The sequence below is a fragment of the Panthera onca genome, chromosome D4 (assembly GCF_046562875.1).
Source record: "Panthera onca isolate mPanOnc1 chromosome D4, mPanOnc1 haplotype 2, whole genome shotgun sequence".
NCBI lineage: Eukaryota > Metazoa > Chordata > Mammalia > Carnivora > Felidae > Panthera > Panthera onca.
This window is the reverse complement of record NC_138351.1, coordinates 13,254,233-13,275,964: the sequence shown is the minus strand read 5'-3', so window position 1 is coordinate 13,275,964 and position 21,732 is coordinate 13,254,233. Positions and strand designations below refer to the sequence as shown.

Here is a 21,732-nt window from a genome sequence, read left to right as displayed (position 1 = left end):
AAGAAAAGAAAAGGGATAGCCAGGGTCCAGGTGACCCCTTGGGCAGACTCTGTTGGCTACCTGCCCAACATCTGTTTCCCTCCTTCTGTCTTCCTGAAAGGACCTTGCTTTGGCTGATGTAACCAAGCAACGGAATCCAGAAGAAGTTATCCCCATTTGCATGCAGCTCAGGAGAAGATTCTGGTTTGTCTAACCTAATCATGGCATTCCCCTTGCTGGGTTTCAGGAATGTACATGTAACCCAATTCTGGCCACTGAGATTGCATGATAGAGACGTCTGGGGAAGCTTTCCCAACTCCTGAGAAATGCACTCAAGGAGAGACAATCATTCTTTTTCCTCTGGACATCCTCATGTCTGGACATGACGGCTACAACAGCTTCAACCACAATGCAGCCAGTGTGAGGAAGGCAGAGACAAGATTCGTGCAGAGGCTGGATGTTAGCAGACTAGGGACCTGCCCTACCCTTGGACTTCTTGTTAGGTGAGATCATAAATGTGCTTATTGTTTAAATCAGTTTAATAATTTTGTTTCTTGCAGGCAAAAGTATGTGAACTAATGTATGCCTATAATAACATCACTCTAATTACATTCTGAAAAAGTTTCCCAGGTAGGAGAGCATTTTTTTTCTACAAATACATCTCATTGCTGTACACCAAGACTGCAGACTACATACCTTTTCTGTTTCAAATTTCACTATTTGGCCAGCTTCTATATTTTCTAAGATCTGAGTACTGGTAATATAAATTAAGCTTTCAGAAAGAGAATATGAGTTTTAAAATAACAGTTTTACCTGGAAGATGGGAATTGGCACCTATCATTAGCATTTTTTTTCTTTTTTTAATGTTTTATTTATTTTTGAGAGAGTGAGAGTCCGCACATGAGTAGGGGAGGGGCAGAGAGGGGGGACAGAGGATCCAAAGCAGGCTCTGTGCTGACAGCAGCAAACTCCACAGGGGCTCGAACTCACCAACCATGAGATCATGACCTGAGCCAGAGGTCAGATGCTCAACCCATGGAGCCACCCAGGCGCCCCCTGTGTAATTTTTTTCTTTGAATGGCAGCTCAATAGAATACCTATTCCATGGTTAATTCTTGGTCATCCATGTGCTGTAAATAGGTACACTGTGAAGAAGTCAAACTTGACTGTCATTCCCATACCTCATTTTGATTATATATTGCAGGTTTCTTGGGGGGGAGAGAGCTTGTTTTACTTCTCTGAGACGGCTGCTGTCCGTTCCCAGTCTGTGATAGGAAAGTGACTTGTAAGAACCACGTGGTGTTTGTGTTCAGGGGAATACAAAAATGACAAAACTCTGTCACTTATTCATAAATATTTTTCAAGCCCATAAAATAAAGACAAGGCACCATGAGCAGGGATATAATGAGTTGTCGCCAGTAACCTTTAGCGAACTTACAGAACAATTTCATTTTCCGTACTAAGAAATTTAAGTGAGGAGGCTTGAGGCAAACACAAAGAGGCTAATTATACCGCTTTAAACATTAAGTCTCAAACATCCAATTCAGCACCACTGTCCTCCAAGTTTATAGCTTCTGTGGGCAGTTACACTTTAGATAACTGAATGTGTACAGTGGTTGTGGACCACAGAAAGGCGGTGTGCACACTGCTTTTTCTTTGGTGCAGCATTTCCTTAAAACAATTTTCCTCTCAGCCCCTCTTCCACACCATCTTTTCAGCCCTCAGGCTCAGCAGCTGCCTGTATCATGCCTATCACATGATAGCATTCAACTCTTACCTGCCACAGGAGCGGTGTTTGTTCTGATTGGTGCTCTGGCTTACAAACGAACAGTGTTTTACTGCAAGAATGATTGCAGTCGGACTGATGGAAGCTCTGGCAAACTGTCTTGCCCTCAGTGCATGAAACTTTCTTAGGCCAATTTTGCCAACTCCTCCCATTTCCCAAGATTACCACTGAAGCCCTTGGTAATACAAACATGCTAATTATCTGAATCCTTCTAGCCAAAGCCGTTCCGATTCCATGGATTGCAATTATCAGTTACCCATGCACTCATTCCTAACGGCATAGGATTATGACAGGGGTCTTTATGCGAATTCCTTCAGCACTTCTGAGTGCCCACTGTGCTTTAGAAACACGTGGCCCCCAGATGAGTAGAAATGATCCCTACTCTTCAAGAACCCCTGTGAAATGGCCATAAGATAATCAGGTGAGTGCCATGAGAGACTCATACAAAAGTCACAAATGGTGGAGGAAGCAACCGATTCCAGACTTGGGGAGAGAATTAGGGACTATTTCACTGGGGATAAGCATATTTTTCAAAACAGTAAAAAAAAAAAAAAAGTCACAATTTTATGTTTTGAGCCTCTCTGAGTCCATAGCATGCTTACTTCTCTCACACTTTAACTCTGATTCATAAAAACAATGGCCAATGAATAATATGGGAAAACAAGGCTGCACATCCATACAATACCAGATAGAAAGTGGTCAGGCTACGGAAGTACAGAGCTGATTTTCTGTTGGGAGAATCGGTGGGACATGGATTGTGTGACCACTTGGCAAACTGCCCAGAATATGGGCCACTGAAAAGTCACAGGCTAAATGAACAGTATTTCCTTAATCACTATGAGTTGAATCACATTTGTCTTAACAGTGAGCATCTAAAGAAAGTTCTGGGCTTATTTTTAGGGTTCTTGGTTCTAGTTCCAAAAGTCACTTCACCAATTGGAAGCTTAAATGCCAAACAGAAGTAATGATAATCATACACACACACATTCATACATACACACACACACATTCATGTACACACACGTATACAATATCCATTAAGTTGTTGTGATGATGGAATCATGTAAATATACTAAAAGCACTGGCACATGTTGGTTCTCAACCCTGTTAGCTGACTCTAGACCTGGAAATTCTATACTACGTCTGGCCCCTGACCTTAACCTCTAGAAAACTCAGGTCATGTTCCTCTCCCATGTAACTGTTGCCTTCTCCAACTTCCAACCCTGGATGACTGGGTTTCGGGGTATCCATAAAGCTCCTGGAAAGGTATGAAGTATTTTGGGTGGATGACGCTATCCTACAATGTGCCAACTGCTTTGATCCTTTCGTTGCAATGAGATAGTTCTAGGACAGTAGGAGATAGAAGTCAACAGGTTATTTTTCGTGTTCCTTTATTCTCTACTTGCTATTTCCAGCTGTCTACCAAAGAAGGAACTTCACAGTTCTCAGCTAGCTATCTCAGCTATCCAGTGAACCCTGACTGGAGCATTCACTTTGTCTTAGGAGTGGGCCTGGAAGAGTTATCCCAACCCATAACTAAGCATTGTGAGGACTGTCAATGACAGGAGCAAGGGTCTGAAGTGACAAAAAAACAAAAACAAAAACATAAAAACCAACAAAAAAAAAGCCACCAAATTATGTTACCAACTTAAGACAAATGGAAAAGGTCTCTCTGTTTCTCTAATAGAAGTACCAAAGGGGGAGATAGCCTAGGTGGCTCAGTTGGTTAAGTATCTGACTTCAGCTCAGGTCATGATCTCAGAGTTTGTGGGTTCAAGCTCCGCGTCGGGCTCTGTGCTGACAGCTCAGGGCCTGGATCCTGCTTTGGATTCTGTGTCTCCCTCTCTCTGCCCCTCCCCTGGGCTCACACCCTGTCTTTCTCTCTCTCTCAATAATAAATAAACATTAAAAATTAAAAAAAAAAAGAAATACTAAAGGGAAGAGGCACAATTTCTGTACAGAAAAGGACTTCTCACAAGAGTACAACAGTACTCTGGTAGACTGTACAAAGGGACCAAACTACCCCCTCTTATCCACACTCTTTGGGAGAACCCACCTATGACTCTGGGATGGCCCCAGGACGTGCTCCAGCCGGGCTGTAGTAAATATGACACAGGCAGATGTTTGAAAAGCCTTGTGTACAGAGGCTTCCCCACACGCTGCTTTTGGGGACTTCGCCATCACCATGTGAACAAGCCCAGTCTGCTGCTCAGCCTCTCTGCCTCATGATGAATGACCCCCAGCAAGGGCATCCCTGACCTCCAGCTCACTCTGAGCCAAGAGCCAGCCAGGTGAGTGAGACCATCCCAGACCATCCAGCCCCAGTTGTTGCCACCCAGACTAGAGAGACCACCCAGGAGACCACATGGTTAGCAAATGCTAGTTGATAAAATTACATATTCTCTTTTGTGGTTGCCCTACAAAAATACATTGTGTGTGTGTACATACATGTATACTTTGTCTTCTAGAGATGGACACACAGACCTTAATAGTAGCTTGCTAAACACTCACAATTTATTTCATCATCTTCCAGAGGAAAGCTTCATTACTTATGATGTCAGAGTGTTTCCCAATGTTCTCTTCACAGGAATATTTGTAACTTTTACAGGGTAAAAGGTCTGGATTTCTTTAGACTGTCAAAGGTGCTCATGAACACTTAGAGGGGAGATTTTAGTATGAGGGAAGAGTGTTGGAAAATGAGATGAGTTTGATTCCTAGACAGCAAGCCTAAGTTACTATCCTGATAGGTGAAAAGTAGAAATATGTAATAAAAAAATTAAAGAATACATTTCTACAAAATACAAATCAAGACTACATTAAGATACCACCTCACACCAATCAGAGTAGTGAAAATTAACAACTCAGGAAACAACAGATGTTGGCGACAACATGGAAAAAGAGAATTGTTGGTGGGAATGCAAACTGGTGCAGTCACTCTGGAAAACAGTGTTGAGGTCTCTCAAAAGATTGAAAATAGAATTACCCTATGACCTAGCAATAGAACTATTAGGAATTTATCCAAAGGATACAGGCGTGCTGATTCATAGGGGTACATGTGCCCCAATGTTTATAGCAGCACTACCAACAATAGCCAAATTATGGAAAGAGCCCAAATGTCCATCAACTGATAAATGGATGAAGAAGATGTGGTTTATATATACAATGGAATACTACTTGGCAATGAGAAAGAATGAAATCCTGCCATTTGCAGTGACGTGGATGGAACTGGAGGGTATTAGGCTAAGTGAAGTAAGTCAGTCAGAGAAAGACAGATATCATATGTTTTCACTCATATGTGGAAGTTGAGAAACTTAACAGATGACCATGGGGGAAGGGAAAGAAAAAAAATATATAGTTACAGAGAGGGAGGCAAACCATAAAAGACTCTTAAATACAAACTGAGGGTGGAAAGGGTGGAGAGCGGGGAAAATGGGTAATGGGCATTGAGGAGGACACTTGTTGGGATGAGCACTGTGCGTTGTATGTAAGCGATGAATCATGGGAATCTACTCCCAAAGCCAAGAGCACACTGTATACACTGTATGTTAGCTAACTTGACAATAAATTATATTTAAAAAAATGTTTAATAAAAAAAAAGAATACATTTCCATAGCATTTCGTAAATAATCTCAGTATTACTTTGACTTTCTGTATCAACATTATCAAAAACACTGGTTAAACACCCACCCGTGCATTCCAAATCTTCACACGACAGTGCCTGCCTCCAAAATTTTCCAGGATTCTCTTCATTTTCAAATACTGTCACTTTGTAACAGAAATTCCAATATTTGATTCTAAATGAAATCTTCCAGGCTGCTTCTCAAGTTCAGAACAAAAATCTTTTTTTTTTTTAGATTATGTGTACCATTTTTTTAAAAATTATTGTTACAAAAGATTATGATCTTGAAAGATAAATAACACAATTAAAAATGGAAAATGGATATGAATTAAGATTTCTCCAAAGAAGATATACAAATAGCCAATAAGCACATGGAAAGATGTTCAACAGCATTGGGCATTAGGGGAATACAAAGGAAAACTGCAATGAGACCCCACTTCTCCCCAACTAGAATGGCTATGATCAAAACAGTGGGAAACAATAGATGTTGGTAAGGATATGGAAAAATTGGAGCCCTTATGCACTGCTAGTGAAAATGTAAAATGGTAAAGCTACATTAGGAAATAATTTGGCAGTTCCTCAAAAGATTAAACAGAGTTCCCATACAACACAGCAGTTCCCCTCCTGGGTATATACCTAAGAGAAATGGAAACATACATTCACCCAAAAACTCATACACGAATATTCACAGCACCATTATTCATAACAGCTAAAAGGTAGAAGTAACCCAACGTCTATCAACTGATGAATGGATACATTGTAGTATATCTATATGAGTACTGACAACTTCATTCAACATAGATGAAGCTTGAAAACATTATGCTAAGTGAAAGAAACCAGTTAGACACAAAGACCACACAGTGTATGATTTCACTTATATAAAATATTCAGAATAGGCAAATCTATAGAGAAAGAAAGTAGAGTAGTGGTTGCTTAGGACTGAGAGATTGGGAGGGAATGGGGAATGACAGCTAATGGATATGGAATTTCTTTTAGGTGTGATGAAAATGTTCTAAAATTGATTGTGGTGATGGGAGCACAACTCTGTGAAAATACCAAAAAGCATTGAATCATACACTTTAAAAGGGTGAAGTTGATGGTTCAGAATCATACCTCAATAAAAGCTTACGAAAATGTTATAAAGCTTATGATCTTAATTGGGAACACTAATTTACTGTGTGAGATTTTGGGTTTTCCACTTTGACATATAATGGCTGCTTCATGTTTGTCCCATCTCAGCTATTTGGGAGTGGGCTTCCAGTTCTTGGCAAATTGCCCACCACTGTCGCTGAAATTAAGTCAGCTGCTGGACAACACAGCTTTGAGAAAGAATCTTCCCATTCCTGCCTGGGGTCTTATGAATATGGAGTTTCCCTATACTTCTGGAACACTGTTATCCAGGGCTTTCCTTTCTAAGTAAACCAGTAAGCTGGCCAGGCCCTGCTTATCTTCATCTGCCACCTCCATATCCCAGGGGTTGGGTCTAGTATGCTTACTTCCTCCCTCACTGCCAAATGGATTTCTAGTATAATCCAGTGGATTTGAGGTTCCTCTGTACTTCTAAAGTGAAGCCCCTGGCCGACTCCCCATCTCTATTTTCTTCATCACATACTCTGGGATCTTAACTCCTACTCGAACTCAACCAGATTTGCTATGTCCCTTCTACTAGGATTCAGTCTCTACCTTTACTAACCTAGCCTTAGTAACCAAGAAGCTGCCAGTTTTGCCATTTTTCTGCCATCCATTCCCCTCCACTACACAACTTAATTATTTCATGTTTGTCCTGCCTCTCCTTAGGTAAAGGGTCACAAGGCCTCCATAAATGAATGAAGTGTACCAGGTAAGAACTGCAGCAAAATGATGATCTTAGCCCCCATCAAAGGAATGCTTTCCCCCCTGCTGATTGTTGCTGTATTAAAATGAGGCCTTCTGCTGCCAGATCTGCCAATTTGTCAAGGGCATGAAAATCCAGACATTTAAGTAAAATGTCCTAATTTATATAATTTGGCTTGATTTCTTTTAATTAATGAAAAAAAAACATCATGAAGACCATATAAAACTTACCTGTAAGCCAAATTTAACTCAAGAACCACCATTATGGGAATTTATCCAAAGGATACAGGAGTGGTGATTCGAAGGGGTACAGGTACCCCAATGTTTATAGCAGCACTATCAACAATAGCCAATTTATGGTAAGAGCCCAAATGTCCATCAACTGATGAATGGTAAAGAAGATGTGGAGATGTGGTGTGTGTGTGTGTATATATATATATATATGTGTGTGTGTGTGTGTGTGTGTGTGTGTGTGTGTGTGTGTGTATACACACACACACACACACACACTAGAATACTACTCAGAAATAAAAAAGAATGAAATCTTACCATTTGCAGCAATGTGGATGGAACTGGAGGGTATTATGCTAGATGAAGTCACTCGGTCAGAGAAAGACAGATATCATATGGTTTCATTCATATGGGGAATTTAAGAAACTTAACAGAACACCATAGGAGAAGGAAAAGAAAAATAAGTTACAGAGAGGGAGGCAAACCATAAGAGACTCTTTATCAAACTGAGGGTTAATGGGGGTGGTGGGTGATGGGTATTGAGGAGGGCGCTTGTTGGGATGAGCAAAGGGTATTGTATGTAAGTGATGAATCATGGCAATCTACTCCTAAAGGCAAGACTACACCGTATGTTAGGTAAATTGACAATTAAAAAAAAAAAAAGAACCACCACTGCAGTAGATCTACTTAGGATTTGCCCAACCAATCTCCCACACTCCCCACAGCAGTCTGCATCTGCCATGGTGGGCTCACACCAACAGGTCTGACAGAACAGACACAAGGCCCAAAAGGAAGCTATGGAACAAATTTGTGTGTGTGTGTGTGTGTGTGTGTGTGTGTGTGTGTGTAGATAGATAGATAGATAGATAGATACACACACACACTATAAATATATACAACACACAAGAGATAGTTATTTTGGTGCCTTGGGTGAAATCCTATAAAGTATGCATGTGGAAATAAATAGACTCTGTAGTTACTTTCTAAAGAAGAAATTTCCAATGATCAAATCAAAGCTCCAATTTTTCTTGTTTCAAATGGTCTTTGATACTAACAAGATAAACCACTGAAGCAGTTATCTAACGAAATCCAAAGCAATACAAAATACTTGCACCTATAAGACCTGGGTTTCAGAGTAATATTGTAAAGTTCATTCAGTCCAACATTCACTCATTCACTCATTCACTAATGGATGGCAAGTGAATATTTGGAATGGAGCAAATCTCTGCTGTATTCTTTATTTCAGTGTGCCATTTTACTTCACTAGCTCAAATATAATCTCTTATTCTCCTTCTAAACCAAACCAAAGTGGATTTTTTTTAATGTTTATTTTTGAGAGAAACAGAGACAGAGGCAGACCGCGAGTGCTGAAGGGACAGAGAGAGAGGGAGACACAGAATCTGAAGCAGACTCCAGGCTCCGAGCTGTCAGCACAGAGCCCAATGCAGGGCTCGAACTCATGAATGGCGAGACTGTGACCTGAGTCCGAAGTTGGACGCTTAACTGACTGAGCCACCCAGGCTCCTCCCAAAGCGGATTTCTACGTGGATCCCTCATGGTACACGTAGGCCAATTATGCAAACTGTGATGTTAGTCATTCCGATAATACAGAATTTCTGCTAAAGCAGATTAATTTTATTTTCTAGGTACCAGGCATTGTTCAAAGATAATGATATGGCCATTAAGACTTTTTCCTTACAGAAAGGGAACAAAACCAAATGATGAGTAGCTATTCATTTGTATTCGCATACTTCAAACAGCTGTCTACCCTAGATATGTTATTGAGTGTTAGGGGTGATTAAACTTGAATTTATAGTTGGTGGAAGGAAAGGTAATCCTAGGCAGGTAGCCACTACAATAGGCAATATATAAAGAATTAACATTATAATGCAACAGATTAAGAAACTGGGTCACTTTCTTACACCATACACAAAAATAAACTCGAAATGGATTAAGGACCTACATGTAAGACCTGAAAACAAAAACTGCCAAGAGAAAACATAGGCATATGTAAACTCTTAAACATTAGTCTTAGTAATGTTTTTCTGGATCTGTCTCCTCAGGTCAGGGAAACAAAAGCAAAAATAAACATTTGGGATTACATGAAACTAAAAAAGTTTCACTTTTGCACAGTGAAACCATCAACAAAACAAAAAGCAACCAAGTGCATAAGAGAGGATATTTGCAAATGATATATCCAATAAGGGGTTAGTATCCAAAATATATAAAGAACTTCTACCACTCAACATAAAAAACACATAATCTGATTGAAAAATGGGCAGAGGGGCATGTCTTTTTCTGAAGAAGACTATCACTAATTCTCAAGGAAATGCAAAGCAAAATCACAATGAAATATTACCTCATACCTGTGAGAATGGCTAGTATCAGAAAGATAAGAAATAACAAGTGTTGGTGAGGATATGGAGAAAAGGGAACCCTTTTGTACTGTTGGTAGAAATGTAAATTGGTGCAGCTACAATAGAAAACAGTATGCAGGTTCCTCAAAAAATTAAAAATGCAAATACTGGAAATACTATTAACCCAGTAATTGTCCTTCTGGGTATTTATCTAAAGAAAATGAAAGCACCAATTCAAAAAGATATATGCACCCCTGTGTTTATTGCAGCATCATTTATAATAGCCAACCTAAGCGTCCACTGATAGATGCACAGATAAAGATGTGGTACACCTTTCTTTTTCAGTGGCTTTTTTTACTTAGCGATGAAAAAAAAATGAGATCTTGCCATTCATAACAGCATGGATGGACCTAGAGGGTATTACGTTAAGTTAAATAAGTCGGACAGAGAAAGGCAAATACTATACGATTTTAACTTACATGTGGAAACTAAAACAAAACAAATGAACAAACAGAAAAAGACTCATAAATACAGAGAACAAACTGGTAGTTGCCAGAGGGAAGGGTAGTGGTGAAGAATAGGTGAAATAGGTGAAGGAGATTAAAAGGTACAAGCTTCCAGGGGCGCATGGGTGGCTCAGTTGGCTAAGCTTCTGACTCTGGCTCAGGTCATGATCTCAGGGTTTGTGGGTTCGAGCCCCACGTCAGGCTCTGAGCTGACAGCTCGGAGCCTGCAGCCTGCTTTGGATTCTGTCTCCCTCTCTCTCTCTACCCCTCCCCAACTTGTGCATGCGCTTTCTCTTTCTCTCTCTCAAAAATAAAAGAGGTAAAACTTCTAGTCCTAAAATAAATAAGCTAAGAGGATGACAAGTATAACATAGGGAATATAGCCAGAAATATTATAGTAACTCTTTATGGTGACAGATGGCAACTACACTTACCATAGTGAGCGTATTGTAATGTATATAATTGTCAGATCACTAAGTTGTACACCTGAAATTAATATAATAGTGTATATCAACTATACTTCAATTAAAAATAAGAATTAACATTATGCTTATAATATACATATTTATGTATAATATATACATGTGTATTGTGTGTACATGCAGATTATTATAGTCAAATTCTGCTGATGAATGATTACCAGGCATATCCACATTTTCTTTTTCTTTATTAGTTATCATTTTTCCACTCACAAGGCTTATGGTCTCCACCATAATTTGCTGATCAAGAGTTGGAGGCATGGGGCGCCTGGGTGGCGCAGTCGGTTAAGCGTCCGACTTCAGCCAGGTCACGATCTCGCGCTCCGTGAGTTCGAGCCCCGCGTCAGGCTCTGGGCTGATGGCTCGGAGCCTGGAGCCTGTTTCCGATTCTGTGTCTCCCTCTCTCTCTGCCCCTCCCCCGTTCATGCTCTGTCTCTCTCTGTCCCAAAAATAAATAAAATTAAAAAAAAAAAAAAAAAAAAGAGTTGGAGGCAATGCTAAATTAGCATTTATCATAAGTGCTATTTCATGAATTTACTTTTTCAATTTTTTTTTTTTTTTTTTTTTTTTTTTATTATTTATTTTTGGGACAGAGAGAGACAGAGCATGAACGGGGGAGGGGCAGAGAGAGAGGGAGACACAGAATCGGAAACAGGCTCCAGGCTCCGAGCCATCAGCCCAGAGCCCGACGCGGGGCTCGAACTCACGGACCGCAAGATCGTGACCTGGCTGAAGTCGGACGCTCAACCGACTGCGCCATCCAGGCGCCCATGAATTTACTTTTTAAAGAAAATAATGACAGCAAATTAATCCTAGGCTGACCAAATAGTTAAACTCACCCTCCAAAGAAAGAAAAGGTCAAAGGTACTTCAAAAATCAATTAGAATCTGCTATCTATGTACCTCTGGGCAACCTGTTTAAATCTCTGTGAGCTTCTGTTTGCTCATCTGTAAAATGGGATGTTAAGTCAAAACAACTGCTAAGATTTCTTCTAAATATAATATTAGATGCAGACATCAAACCCTAAAGTTTTCCCATCAAACCCTAAAGTTTCACTAAGATTCTGGCTACATCTCTCCTATTCCATATGCTCAAAAAGTATTGTCTTAAATAAGGAAAAGCACTATGCTGAATAAACAATCCACACTGCAGTTAGCCAGCATAGATAAACCAAAGTCTATAATAGATACACACCCACCTCCACTGCAACTCTCTCTCTCTCTCTCTCTTTCTCTCTCTCTCGTGTTGCCCAAACTTCAGCCATTTGACTTTCATGTCAAATCTGAGTACCATGTATGTTTTTATTCCCTTAAAAGTGGAATTTAAGTTGGGTTACTTTTTAAAAAATTTATCCATTCTAAGCAATCATAAGCTTGACTGTGCTAGCTTTATACATTTTTTCTAATAAAATTTAAAATAAATACATAGTCCATAAATAAAAGAAAATTCCAGCAATTACCATCTAGAATTGTGTTGTACACCTTCCCTGGTATACACATTAAACTTTGGGAAATACCAGAGTAGCTTTATGAGAAGAAGGATAGATACATGATGGCCTAGAATATTTAAGATATTGTTTTTAAAGGAATCTACTATAGTAACACCATTTCCATTGCATTTATTAGGATAGCAAATCAACTGTTATATCCATCATTCTTTCATTAGTTAGAGAATCTGATTCCATATATTATTTTAAAAAGGGGACAATAGGACCACCAGTTAATGGGTAGAGTTTTTGTTTTATATATGAATTAGCATAAATCCCACTTTCATCATGCCAAGTGTTGATGCCAAATCTTTTGGAACCATCTAGATCTGTGAACTGAGAACGGCATTTTCTGTGGACTATTGAATAATCATCTTGACAAGGATAATCCTATGGGGGAGAGGGGGAGAAAGAGAAATAATATTGAATGACCGAAATACGTAAAAACGAGTGATTTCTAAAAGTTGATCTTATTAAGATCCAAGTTTAATTTTCACACAATTTAATATCTCAAGTTACAAATGCTTCAATGAAAATATGGCTATTGTTTCATTTACAAATACTTTAATTCTGAAAGAAGAATCTAGTTCTTTTATTTATAAAGCTAAAAAGATGAATTGTTATACATGTAAAATTTTTCTAAACCATAAATATATGGCACAAAGAACAGTTTAAATTTCATGATCATCTACGTAAGACCAAAACAATTACAATTTACCTATCATTCAACATCTTTTTAAACTGAATATAAGTTATAATTATTCCAAAGAATATTATCTTGGGTTGTATCTTTCATAGTCGCTATCAAGTGACTTGCCAGTAAATGCCAAACTCAAGGGTTCATTCCTCTGAGAAATTTACCTCAGGATAACCCAGTATAATGTTTAAGGTACTTATCCCTAAAACACTTCATAGAAACTTCTGTTGTAATAAAATGAGACACTGTCATTGACCATTTCCAAAAGGGAATATTGATTCTCTCAGATTACATCAAGGATAATGGTAGACAAGGGACATAAAGCCCTTGAACTCATTATCTAATTTCTGCTTCAAATTGGTGCTAATTTTAAAGCACTAACACAATATTGAAATTAAATCACCAGAACTATAAAACAATGAAAGAACATCAAAATAGTTCTAATCTTAGATTGGCTTTATTGAAAATAATTGGAAAATGTAACCATTTATTCAACCATAACAATAAGTATGGGGTCAATGTATTTACGGAGTGTCTATCATGGGTTGGGCACAGTAGTTGAGTGTTTATGTCTTTTAATCCATAGCAGGACTCTGACATAGGAATTATTACTCCCACTTTACATATAGGAAAAGATATTGCTTAAAATCTCAAGAAAAAGAGATTTTAAGGAATGCTAATATTAAGTAATTCAGCCAGGACTTGTAACTAATTATCTGACTGTAAGATGCATTCATTATCCCTCCAGGACCCTCATGAAATTCTTAATAATTAGGAGATGAAAAGAAACACAAACCACAAAATCCTAAAGCTACATTATATCCATGTTATTTTCTGTATAGTTTGGGCTTTTGTTTTTCAGAGGCAGTGTCTAATTTCTCTGAGGCACATATGTTAGTTTTTGGTCTGGTAGAGGCCCTTCCAACGAAATTTGAGCATTACTGGCCAAACCTGCCTACTCAAAGGGAGGCAGGGTCTGCTCATTCCTACACCAGCTTCTGTCAAACTAAAGGGAACTTCAAATTCAGGGTCAATGTGTTTCTCTAGCATCCCCTAGGCAGAGAGGATGATTTATTTTGGTCAGGTAGGTGAAACGATTAAATGTGATGTTTTAAGAAAAGGATTCTGGCAGCAAGAAGGTATTGACGACTGAAGGTAGAAATGATCAGATTCCAGAACAGTAATTAGAATTAGAATGACAATAAGAATTCACATATCATTAACTGATGTATGGATAAACAAAATGTGATCTATTCATACAGTGAAAAAACATTATTTGGTAATAAAGTGAACAAAATACTGACACATGCTGTAGCATAGATGAACTGTGAAAACATTATGCTAAGTGAAGGAAACTAAACCAAAAAACTACACATTGTATGATTCCATCTAAAGAATGTCCACAGAGATAGAAATTAACTTTGTGAGGAGCTGGAGGAGGGGGAGAATGAGGAGAGACTGTTAATGGGTGCAGTGGCCAATAGATCACGGGGCACCCAGGCATTTGCTAAGCATTATTTGTGAGTTGTATCTGTGAGGGTGTTTCTAGACGAGATCAGCATTTGAATCTGCACACTCAGTAAAGCAATTTGCTCTCCCTAATGTAGGTGGGCATCTTCCAATCCACTGAAGACCTGAATAGAAGAAAAAGGCAGTGGAAGAAAGAATTCAGTCCCTTCCTGCCTGATAGCTTGAGCTGGGACATTCATCTTATCCTGCTCTTGGTATGTGGTTCTCGGGCCTTCAGACTTGGAATGAATTACAGCCACCAGCTTCCCTAGGTTTCCAACTTGCAGCCAGCACGTTGTGGGACTTCTCATCCTCCATATTGCATTAGCCAATTCCTTAAAATAAATCAATCTCTGTCTCCCTCTCCTCTCTCTTTCTGTCTATCCTAGTGGTTATCTATCTGTTGAGAAACGTGACTAATAAAATGCATATGGAATTTCTTTTGGGGGTGATGAAAATGTTCCAAAACTGATGATTGTATGACCCTATGTATATACAAAAATCACTGACTTACATACTTTTACAGGGTGGATTTTATGGCATGTGAATTATATCTCAACAAAGCTATTATTTTTTAAAAGTGGATAAGTAGGGGTGAGCAATCCAAAAGTTAGGAAAACTAGTTAAGAGACTACTGCCTACTCGTACACACATGAAATTGAGTCCCTTCTATCATCAGAGGTATATTGGTAAGTGAGTTCCCCACCAGAAAAAAAACCCCACACAACTTATTTGTGATAATTGCCAAATTCTGTGTTGTAAATACTCCCGCTATGGCCGACTTCATGCTATCAAAGTGAGGTCAGTAAATATTGGGTTGGGAAGGCGTGAGTATAATTAGCTCATGAAAACTTTAAGAAGTGACTCCAGTTAACCCTGAATCCACTTCTCCCACCCCCCATTGTGTGACGGCCACACAATTTGGGTAGATCAATCCTACTGCAAGCTCTAGGGGCAGAATCTAACTGGCCTATGACAATTATAATAATCTCATGTCCACTCTCAATGATCTCAGTGATTGATCCAGTGTTGGGCATGTGTTTTGAGTTTGTCCAAATAAAGTAAAGCCCAAGACTTTTGTTCAGTGGTTTGGAGGAAAGAAACTCTTTTTCCATTACTGGAAATGAGGAAGCATCTAGCCCAGGTTGCTATTGGTACTGCTCCTACAATCAGTTTAGCATGAAACCAACACCATAAAAGGCATATTTGAGAGTCAGTAAGAAGCATGATGACATTGCTGTATCAATCCTTTACTGAAACATGACTTTTCAAAAAAAAGCGTAAACCAATAAATTGCTTTTATTGTCTGACCTGAGTTGGGTTTTGTACAACCTACTAAAAACATCCTAACCAATGTGTACCTGAATAATAGGTAATGTTGGAACACTGAAGTACTAAGAATCAGAGCAAAAAAAAAAAAATGGCCAAAACCAAGGAAGTAGGGCAAATATGTATTTATAGTAGGCATAAAGGCAAACAATAAATTTGTGACTAAATATATAATCAAGAATTAGAAGAATGTGAATATGGAATAGGTAAACAAAACAGGACAATAAGAACACACTGCTGGGATCCAGGAAGGTATAACTATTATATGAAAGCAGAGCAAGAATGGTTTTTCAAAGTTTAATACTAAAGGCACAAACTAGAATACAACAGCTGTACCAATAGCCACCTTAAAGGACCTTAATACTGACTGCAGCTTAGACCCAAGGCCAAATTGAGATGGTAGGAGTCTTAAACAAGAAGTAATTTAGTGTGCCACTCAAATCAAGTATACAGGGGGTAATCATTTCAAAATGATGCGTAGTTTTGCCCTTTCTGTGTGTAACCAGTCATTTGCCCAAGGTGAGATCAAAATTTGTTTCAGAATAAAATGTTAACCAAAGAACAAAGTAGTATCAGCTTCTAATATGCAAAATAGGATTTATCAGCAAGATAATAGCCTTGCAAACCACTCACAATTGTGAGGACTTTAGAATACCAATGTCCAGGCCTGGAAGACTTCACATTATAGAGTTCTCCAAATGTATAGAAAAAAATATCCTTTCGTTAAGGCTTAACCAAAGGTTGGAATGAATAGTCGGAAGATAGGGAAGAGTCTGGGGAATTATAGGAATGAGAAAACAAGAGAAAAGGGAAAAGCAGGATGGTAGAGACAGCCAATGTATTTCCCAATTTTCCCTTTCCCAGACTTTAAGCCAGCAGAGTCCCTCTGACCTGGACAGAGGGAAGTACATGAGACAAATGAGAGTAATGATGGAAAGGCATAAGAGGGGCCCCCATCCCTCATGAGAACTCTTGAAACTGACCATCTCAGGCTGCCCTTTCATCTGCCTGGAGGCCACCACACCCACGCTGGTGGGGCATCATACTTATGCAGAGGGAGACTCTGAGTCACTTTGGCATCCTGTGCGGAGTCTGCAGAGGGGGTTACTAACAGGAGCTGCAGAGCTGAACACTGGAGCTGGGGCTGAATGGGAATCACAGAAGTCTTCTGTGGGGTCCACAGTATTTATGGGAGTAGAAACGAGGCTGAGTTATCCCAAGCAAGCCATCTGGGATCTAAGCTAGCCCAGAGAGAAAGAGTGAAAAATAGAAAAAGACGGACAGTTCAATGTCCACAGACTTGAGCCACCAATGCCAGCAAGGAAAAGTGCGGCCAGGTGGACTAGGGACATCATCCCAGAGACCAGAACAGGCAGAAAACAGCACACACAAAAATCCTACTCTTGCCCTCTGGCATCAGGATGCTAAGGCACATCCCCCTCTCCATATACCTGGATACCATCTTAGGGAGGGTCCTAGTTACCATTACTGTGTAACAAACAGGTCAACCCACGTCGAACAGTACAAAACAATACCCATTTCCAGAATCTTTGGGTTAGGAATTTGGAAAAGGTATAATAAAGACAGCATCTCTCTGCTCCACAATATCTGAGGCCTCAACAGAGAAGACTTGAAACCTGGGAGTGACTTGAGGGCTGGGGTTACAAACATCCCTCACTCCAGTTGGTGGTTGATGCTGGCTGCCCGCTGGGACCTCAGCTAGGGCTGTTGACTGAAACAATGATGCAGGTCCTCCGCGCATGCCTGCTTGGGCCTTCGACATGGTGCCTGGGTTCTGAGAATGGCAGTGGCACTGAGAGAACCAGGAGGAAACTGCATTGCTTTTTATCACCTGGCCTCCAAAGTCACATAGCATCACTTCTACCATAGTCACGGTTCACCCAGTCCTAGGGGAGGTGATAAGGACTCTGCCTTTCAATGGAAGGAGTATCCAAATCACATTGTAAGGGCATGTGGGATGACCACATGTATTGCACCATTTGGGGAGAATGACAATCTGCCACATGGAGAAAAAGTAGGATGTGTTGGGGTTCTCAAGACTATCCCTGGATTCAGTGATTTCTAGGAGGAACCACAGGACTCAACATGTAGTTGTATTTGTAGTTATGATTTACTACAGCAAATGGATACAGAGCAAAATCAGCGAAAAGGCACACAGGCTGAAATCCAGAGGAAACCAGGTGCAAACCTCCAAGAGTCCTCTCCCAGTGAGTCACACAGGATGCACTTAATTTCCTCAGCAACGGACTGTGAAATACTGTTTACTGGGGAAGCTCATTAGAGCCTCAGTAGCCAAGGTTTTTCTCAGGGGCTGGTCACAGGCGCGCTCTTTGCCTAGCAAAATTCCAGACTCCCAGAAGGAAAGCAGGTGTTCAACATGAACCATATTGTTTGCACAAACTGTTTAGGTGCAGTGAACCACTCTCATTAGGGAGTTCTAGTCCCAAAAGTCAAGTTTCTAGATGCCAGACAAGGGCCAACCTTGCAAGCAGGCTTTTTAAGAGAGAACAGTCTCAGTTCTGCTGTTAGCTCTTTTCTGCAAACAAAGGATGGGAGGAGATCTCTGAGAAAGTGAGAGTTTTTTTTAAAGGGAAATCAAACACATCCTGTAGGAACTATTTAAATTACAGAATCAGACTAAGCTGTAAATGGATTGAAGAGTGAGTGTTTTCCCACTGGTGGTGGGCTCAGGAAGAAGGCCAGTTATCCATTAGACACTTTTCCTCTGCATATGTGAGTTGTAAACAGTTGTTATATTTCCACACCCTAACATAATATTTAAATATGTACATGTTCAACATTTATTTAGTGGGACTGGGAAGAAATGTTTAGAAATTGCATATAAAAACAGAGGTGCGAATCACCACACATTGTTGGCCGTTCACTGTTCTAGTGCTACACCGACCCTGAGTTCTGACAACGTTTACTTAAGATAGGATAATCACCACAAGCTTTTACTGGGCCCTTAAGGTAGATGAGGATCTCTGGTAAAATTTGTGTGGGGTGTGGACTGAATGGGTATCGGTGCACAATGGCTTACGCAGAGCCAGACTAGAAGACACATTTCACGGCAAGAATTTAGAGGACTCACCAGGCCAATGGGGCTAAAGAATCAAAGATGAACTATAGCGTCAAATCTGGATGGTGGGAGAGTTCTAAAACCAGTAAAAGGAATATGAAAGACATGGAGATGGAGGGAGGAATTGTTTTAGGAGCTAAATGATGAGTCACATTTTAAGACATTTTCAATGTGAGATGACATCAATACAAAATCTTTATTTGAAATGTGGTGCTGTGGGATAGACGGCTGGGAAAGAGGTCAGTGCCCTGTGCACAGTAGTAGATATTGGCTGGGGAAAAATAAAGAACAGTATTGGAACCATGGACGATATTTGAATACAGGCTGTGAATTACATAATTACACTGCATCAATTATTCCTAAGTTTAAAAATATTACCATAGATATGTGTCCTTGTTCTTAGGAAAATCACATGGAACTATTTATAGGTAAAGGGGCACAGCCTACCCTCAAATAGTAAACAATTGGTCACTTGGGGTAAAGATTATATGGGAGTTCCCTGTGCCATTCTTGCAACTTTCCTATAAGTTTGTAATTGTATAAAATATATTATCTCACCCCCCCAAAAAAAGTAATGGTTGGAAGCCTTGGGTGTGGATGAATTCTCTGAGATTGCATAAAACGAGAAGCACAGAGTTCTGGATCCCAAGTCTTATGGACACTCATGGTTGGGTCCATAAAGAAGCCATGAAGGACAAAGGAGGAGAGGTATGAAGTGCTGCAGGGTCATCAGCTCTGAAGGTAGAGGGAGGTGGAAGAATGCAGTGGGAGCCAACAGGTGCTCACTCCCAAAGAAACATCATAGAGAGCAAGACCTGACAAAATATAACCAACAGTGCTGTTACAGAGAAACAGAGAGGAAGTCTAATGAAACATCCTGATCAGAGGTGGAAGCAGGCATTGGTGGTATAGTGGTGAGCATGGTGGCCTTCCTGATAAAAGGTGGAAAAGAAAGAGTGCCAGAGAAAGATACATCTATGGCCAGGACAAACAGGCCATAGAAAGAGGAAGCACTAAAGATGCAGCAACAGAATCACTATGGGGAGAATCTGCCTTAAGGTTAAGAAAGCTTTCTTCCTTTTCTTCTCGTTCTCTTCCTCCTTTGAAACAAATCTTGGAAAGACAGGTTAGGATGTTACAGGACGGTCCTCTGGGTGAGGGGCCCCCCCACTTGACATTCTCTCATTGTGAAGGAAACAATATAGTTTTACCACCTATGTCAATAAAATGTATCAGTATCTTTAAGTGACAGGTATCCTGCTCAGATCCCCAATCCCTCACCACCCTCATCTCCACTGACCCTTGGGTGCTATATTCTTACTCTGAACACCATTATCTCCTGAACCTTCTTTAGAATAAAATGACCTTACCATTTCTTGGTCGCTGTGCACTCAGTCTTGACCAAGTTCTGGCTGTACTTAGTCGTATTTGACTTCACCTTTTTTCTTTAGGATCTTTTATTTTTCATAGCTTAATTTTTCAAGGTCATTTTCAGTTGGAAGACTATCTTCTGGAACATGAGTAACTCTGCCTAATTTAATATTATACAATAATTTGAAAGCATAGTCTCAATTCCTTCATCCAGATCATCCATAAAAATGCATAATGTGTTATGTTTCCTGACCAAATCAGTCACTGTGAACTAACCTTGTGTCCACCATTACAGATAGCTATTAGCCACCTGGCACTCATACAGCAAAGACCATTCTTCCCTAGCATGCCTGTAAGTATGGTCATTTGGGGTACTCCCTTTACTCTTAAAAAGGCATTTGAGGCAGCAAGCTTATTTATGTGAATATCACAGTGGATGGAGTGAAAGTAAATATACAGGTAGATTACCGTGATATTTTGTTTCATTACTTTCAATATACATAATGTATAAAATTCCTTAGCTGTTATACGCACTTGACTGAAGACCTGTCGTCCTCTAATAAGATTGTCTTCTGTATACACATGCGGAGTGATGCGAGAGCAAAAGAACAATTTCCACACAGCCAAGTCTACTTTATCAACCCTAGGGATGATGGAGGATAGGCATCCCAGACAGACTCCTTCATCCATTTCCTCACTGCTTTAAAAATGACTTCATTGCTATTGGATATTTTCTTCTCCCAGTGATTGTATCACAGACACAAGAGTAATTGGCAAATACAGCTACAACAAACATGTTACTAATTGGATATATTTTTGTTATATATTTGACAAACATTTACTACTCTTTTTATTTGATAAAATTTTACAAACGAAAAACACTTATAACCAATAGAGTGATGCATCTAAAGGAAAATAGTCATGGGAGGCACAAGGAAGCTTAGGCTATGCATATAAATATAAATATTAATATCATTAAAGAGTCTGATCATCACGAAGAAAAATATGGAGACCTGCATGAATAATCACTTTACAAAATAAGCTGACTTTAAACAATATCATAAACTTTAGTAATGTCTAGCATCAAAAACTAAGCAATGCCACATTAAACCTTAGCTATTGATACATTTTTATTTAAAAAAAAAATTTTTTTTAACGTTTATTTATTTTTGAGACAGAGAGAGACAGAGCATGAACAGGGGAGGGGCAGAGAGAGAGGGAGACACAGAATTGGAAACAGGCTCCAGGCTCTGAGCTGTCAGCACAGAGCCCGACGTGGGGCTCGAACTCACGGACCGTGAGATCATGACCTGAGCCGAAGTCAGACGCTCAACCAACCAAGCCACCCAGGCGCCCCAGCTATTGATACATTTTTAATGCACAAACTTTGATTGGTCCTATCATAGAAAAAATAAATATAATTTTTTTTTATTCCTCAGTCTGTATTATG

General features: G+C 39.6%; 1 protein-coding gene and 1 long non-coding RNA gene across 7 annotated transcripts in view; one reads left to right on the top strand and one right to left on the bottom strand.

Moving 5' to 3' along the window:
* Nucleotides 1-430: 430 nt before the first annotated feature.
* Nucleotides 431-14,656, top strand: LOC144613984 (uncharacterized). The gene is made up of 3 exons (XR_013551482.2): nucleotides 431-482; nucleotides 7,182-7,224; nucleotides 14,581-14,656. It is a non-coding gene; the product is annotated as an uncharacterized LOC144613984 (long non-coding RNA).
* Nucleotides 11,368-21,732, bottom strand: part of CFAP95 (cilia and flagella associated protein 95) — a 78,599-nt gene continuing 68,234 nt past the window's right edge. For all 6 annotated transcript variants that reach the window (XM_078436035.2, XM_078436036.2, XM_060610095.3 and 3 more), the window contains one exon: nucleotides 11,368-12,666. In XM_078436035.2, the coding sequence (XP_078292161.1) occupies nucleotides 12,478-12,666 (189 nt within the window). In that variant the 3' untranslated portion in view covers nucleotides 11,368-12,477. The remainder of the gene's footprint in view (nucleotides 12,667-21,732) is intronic.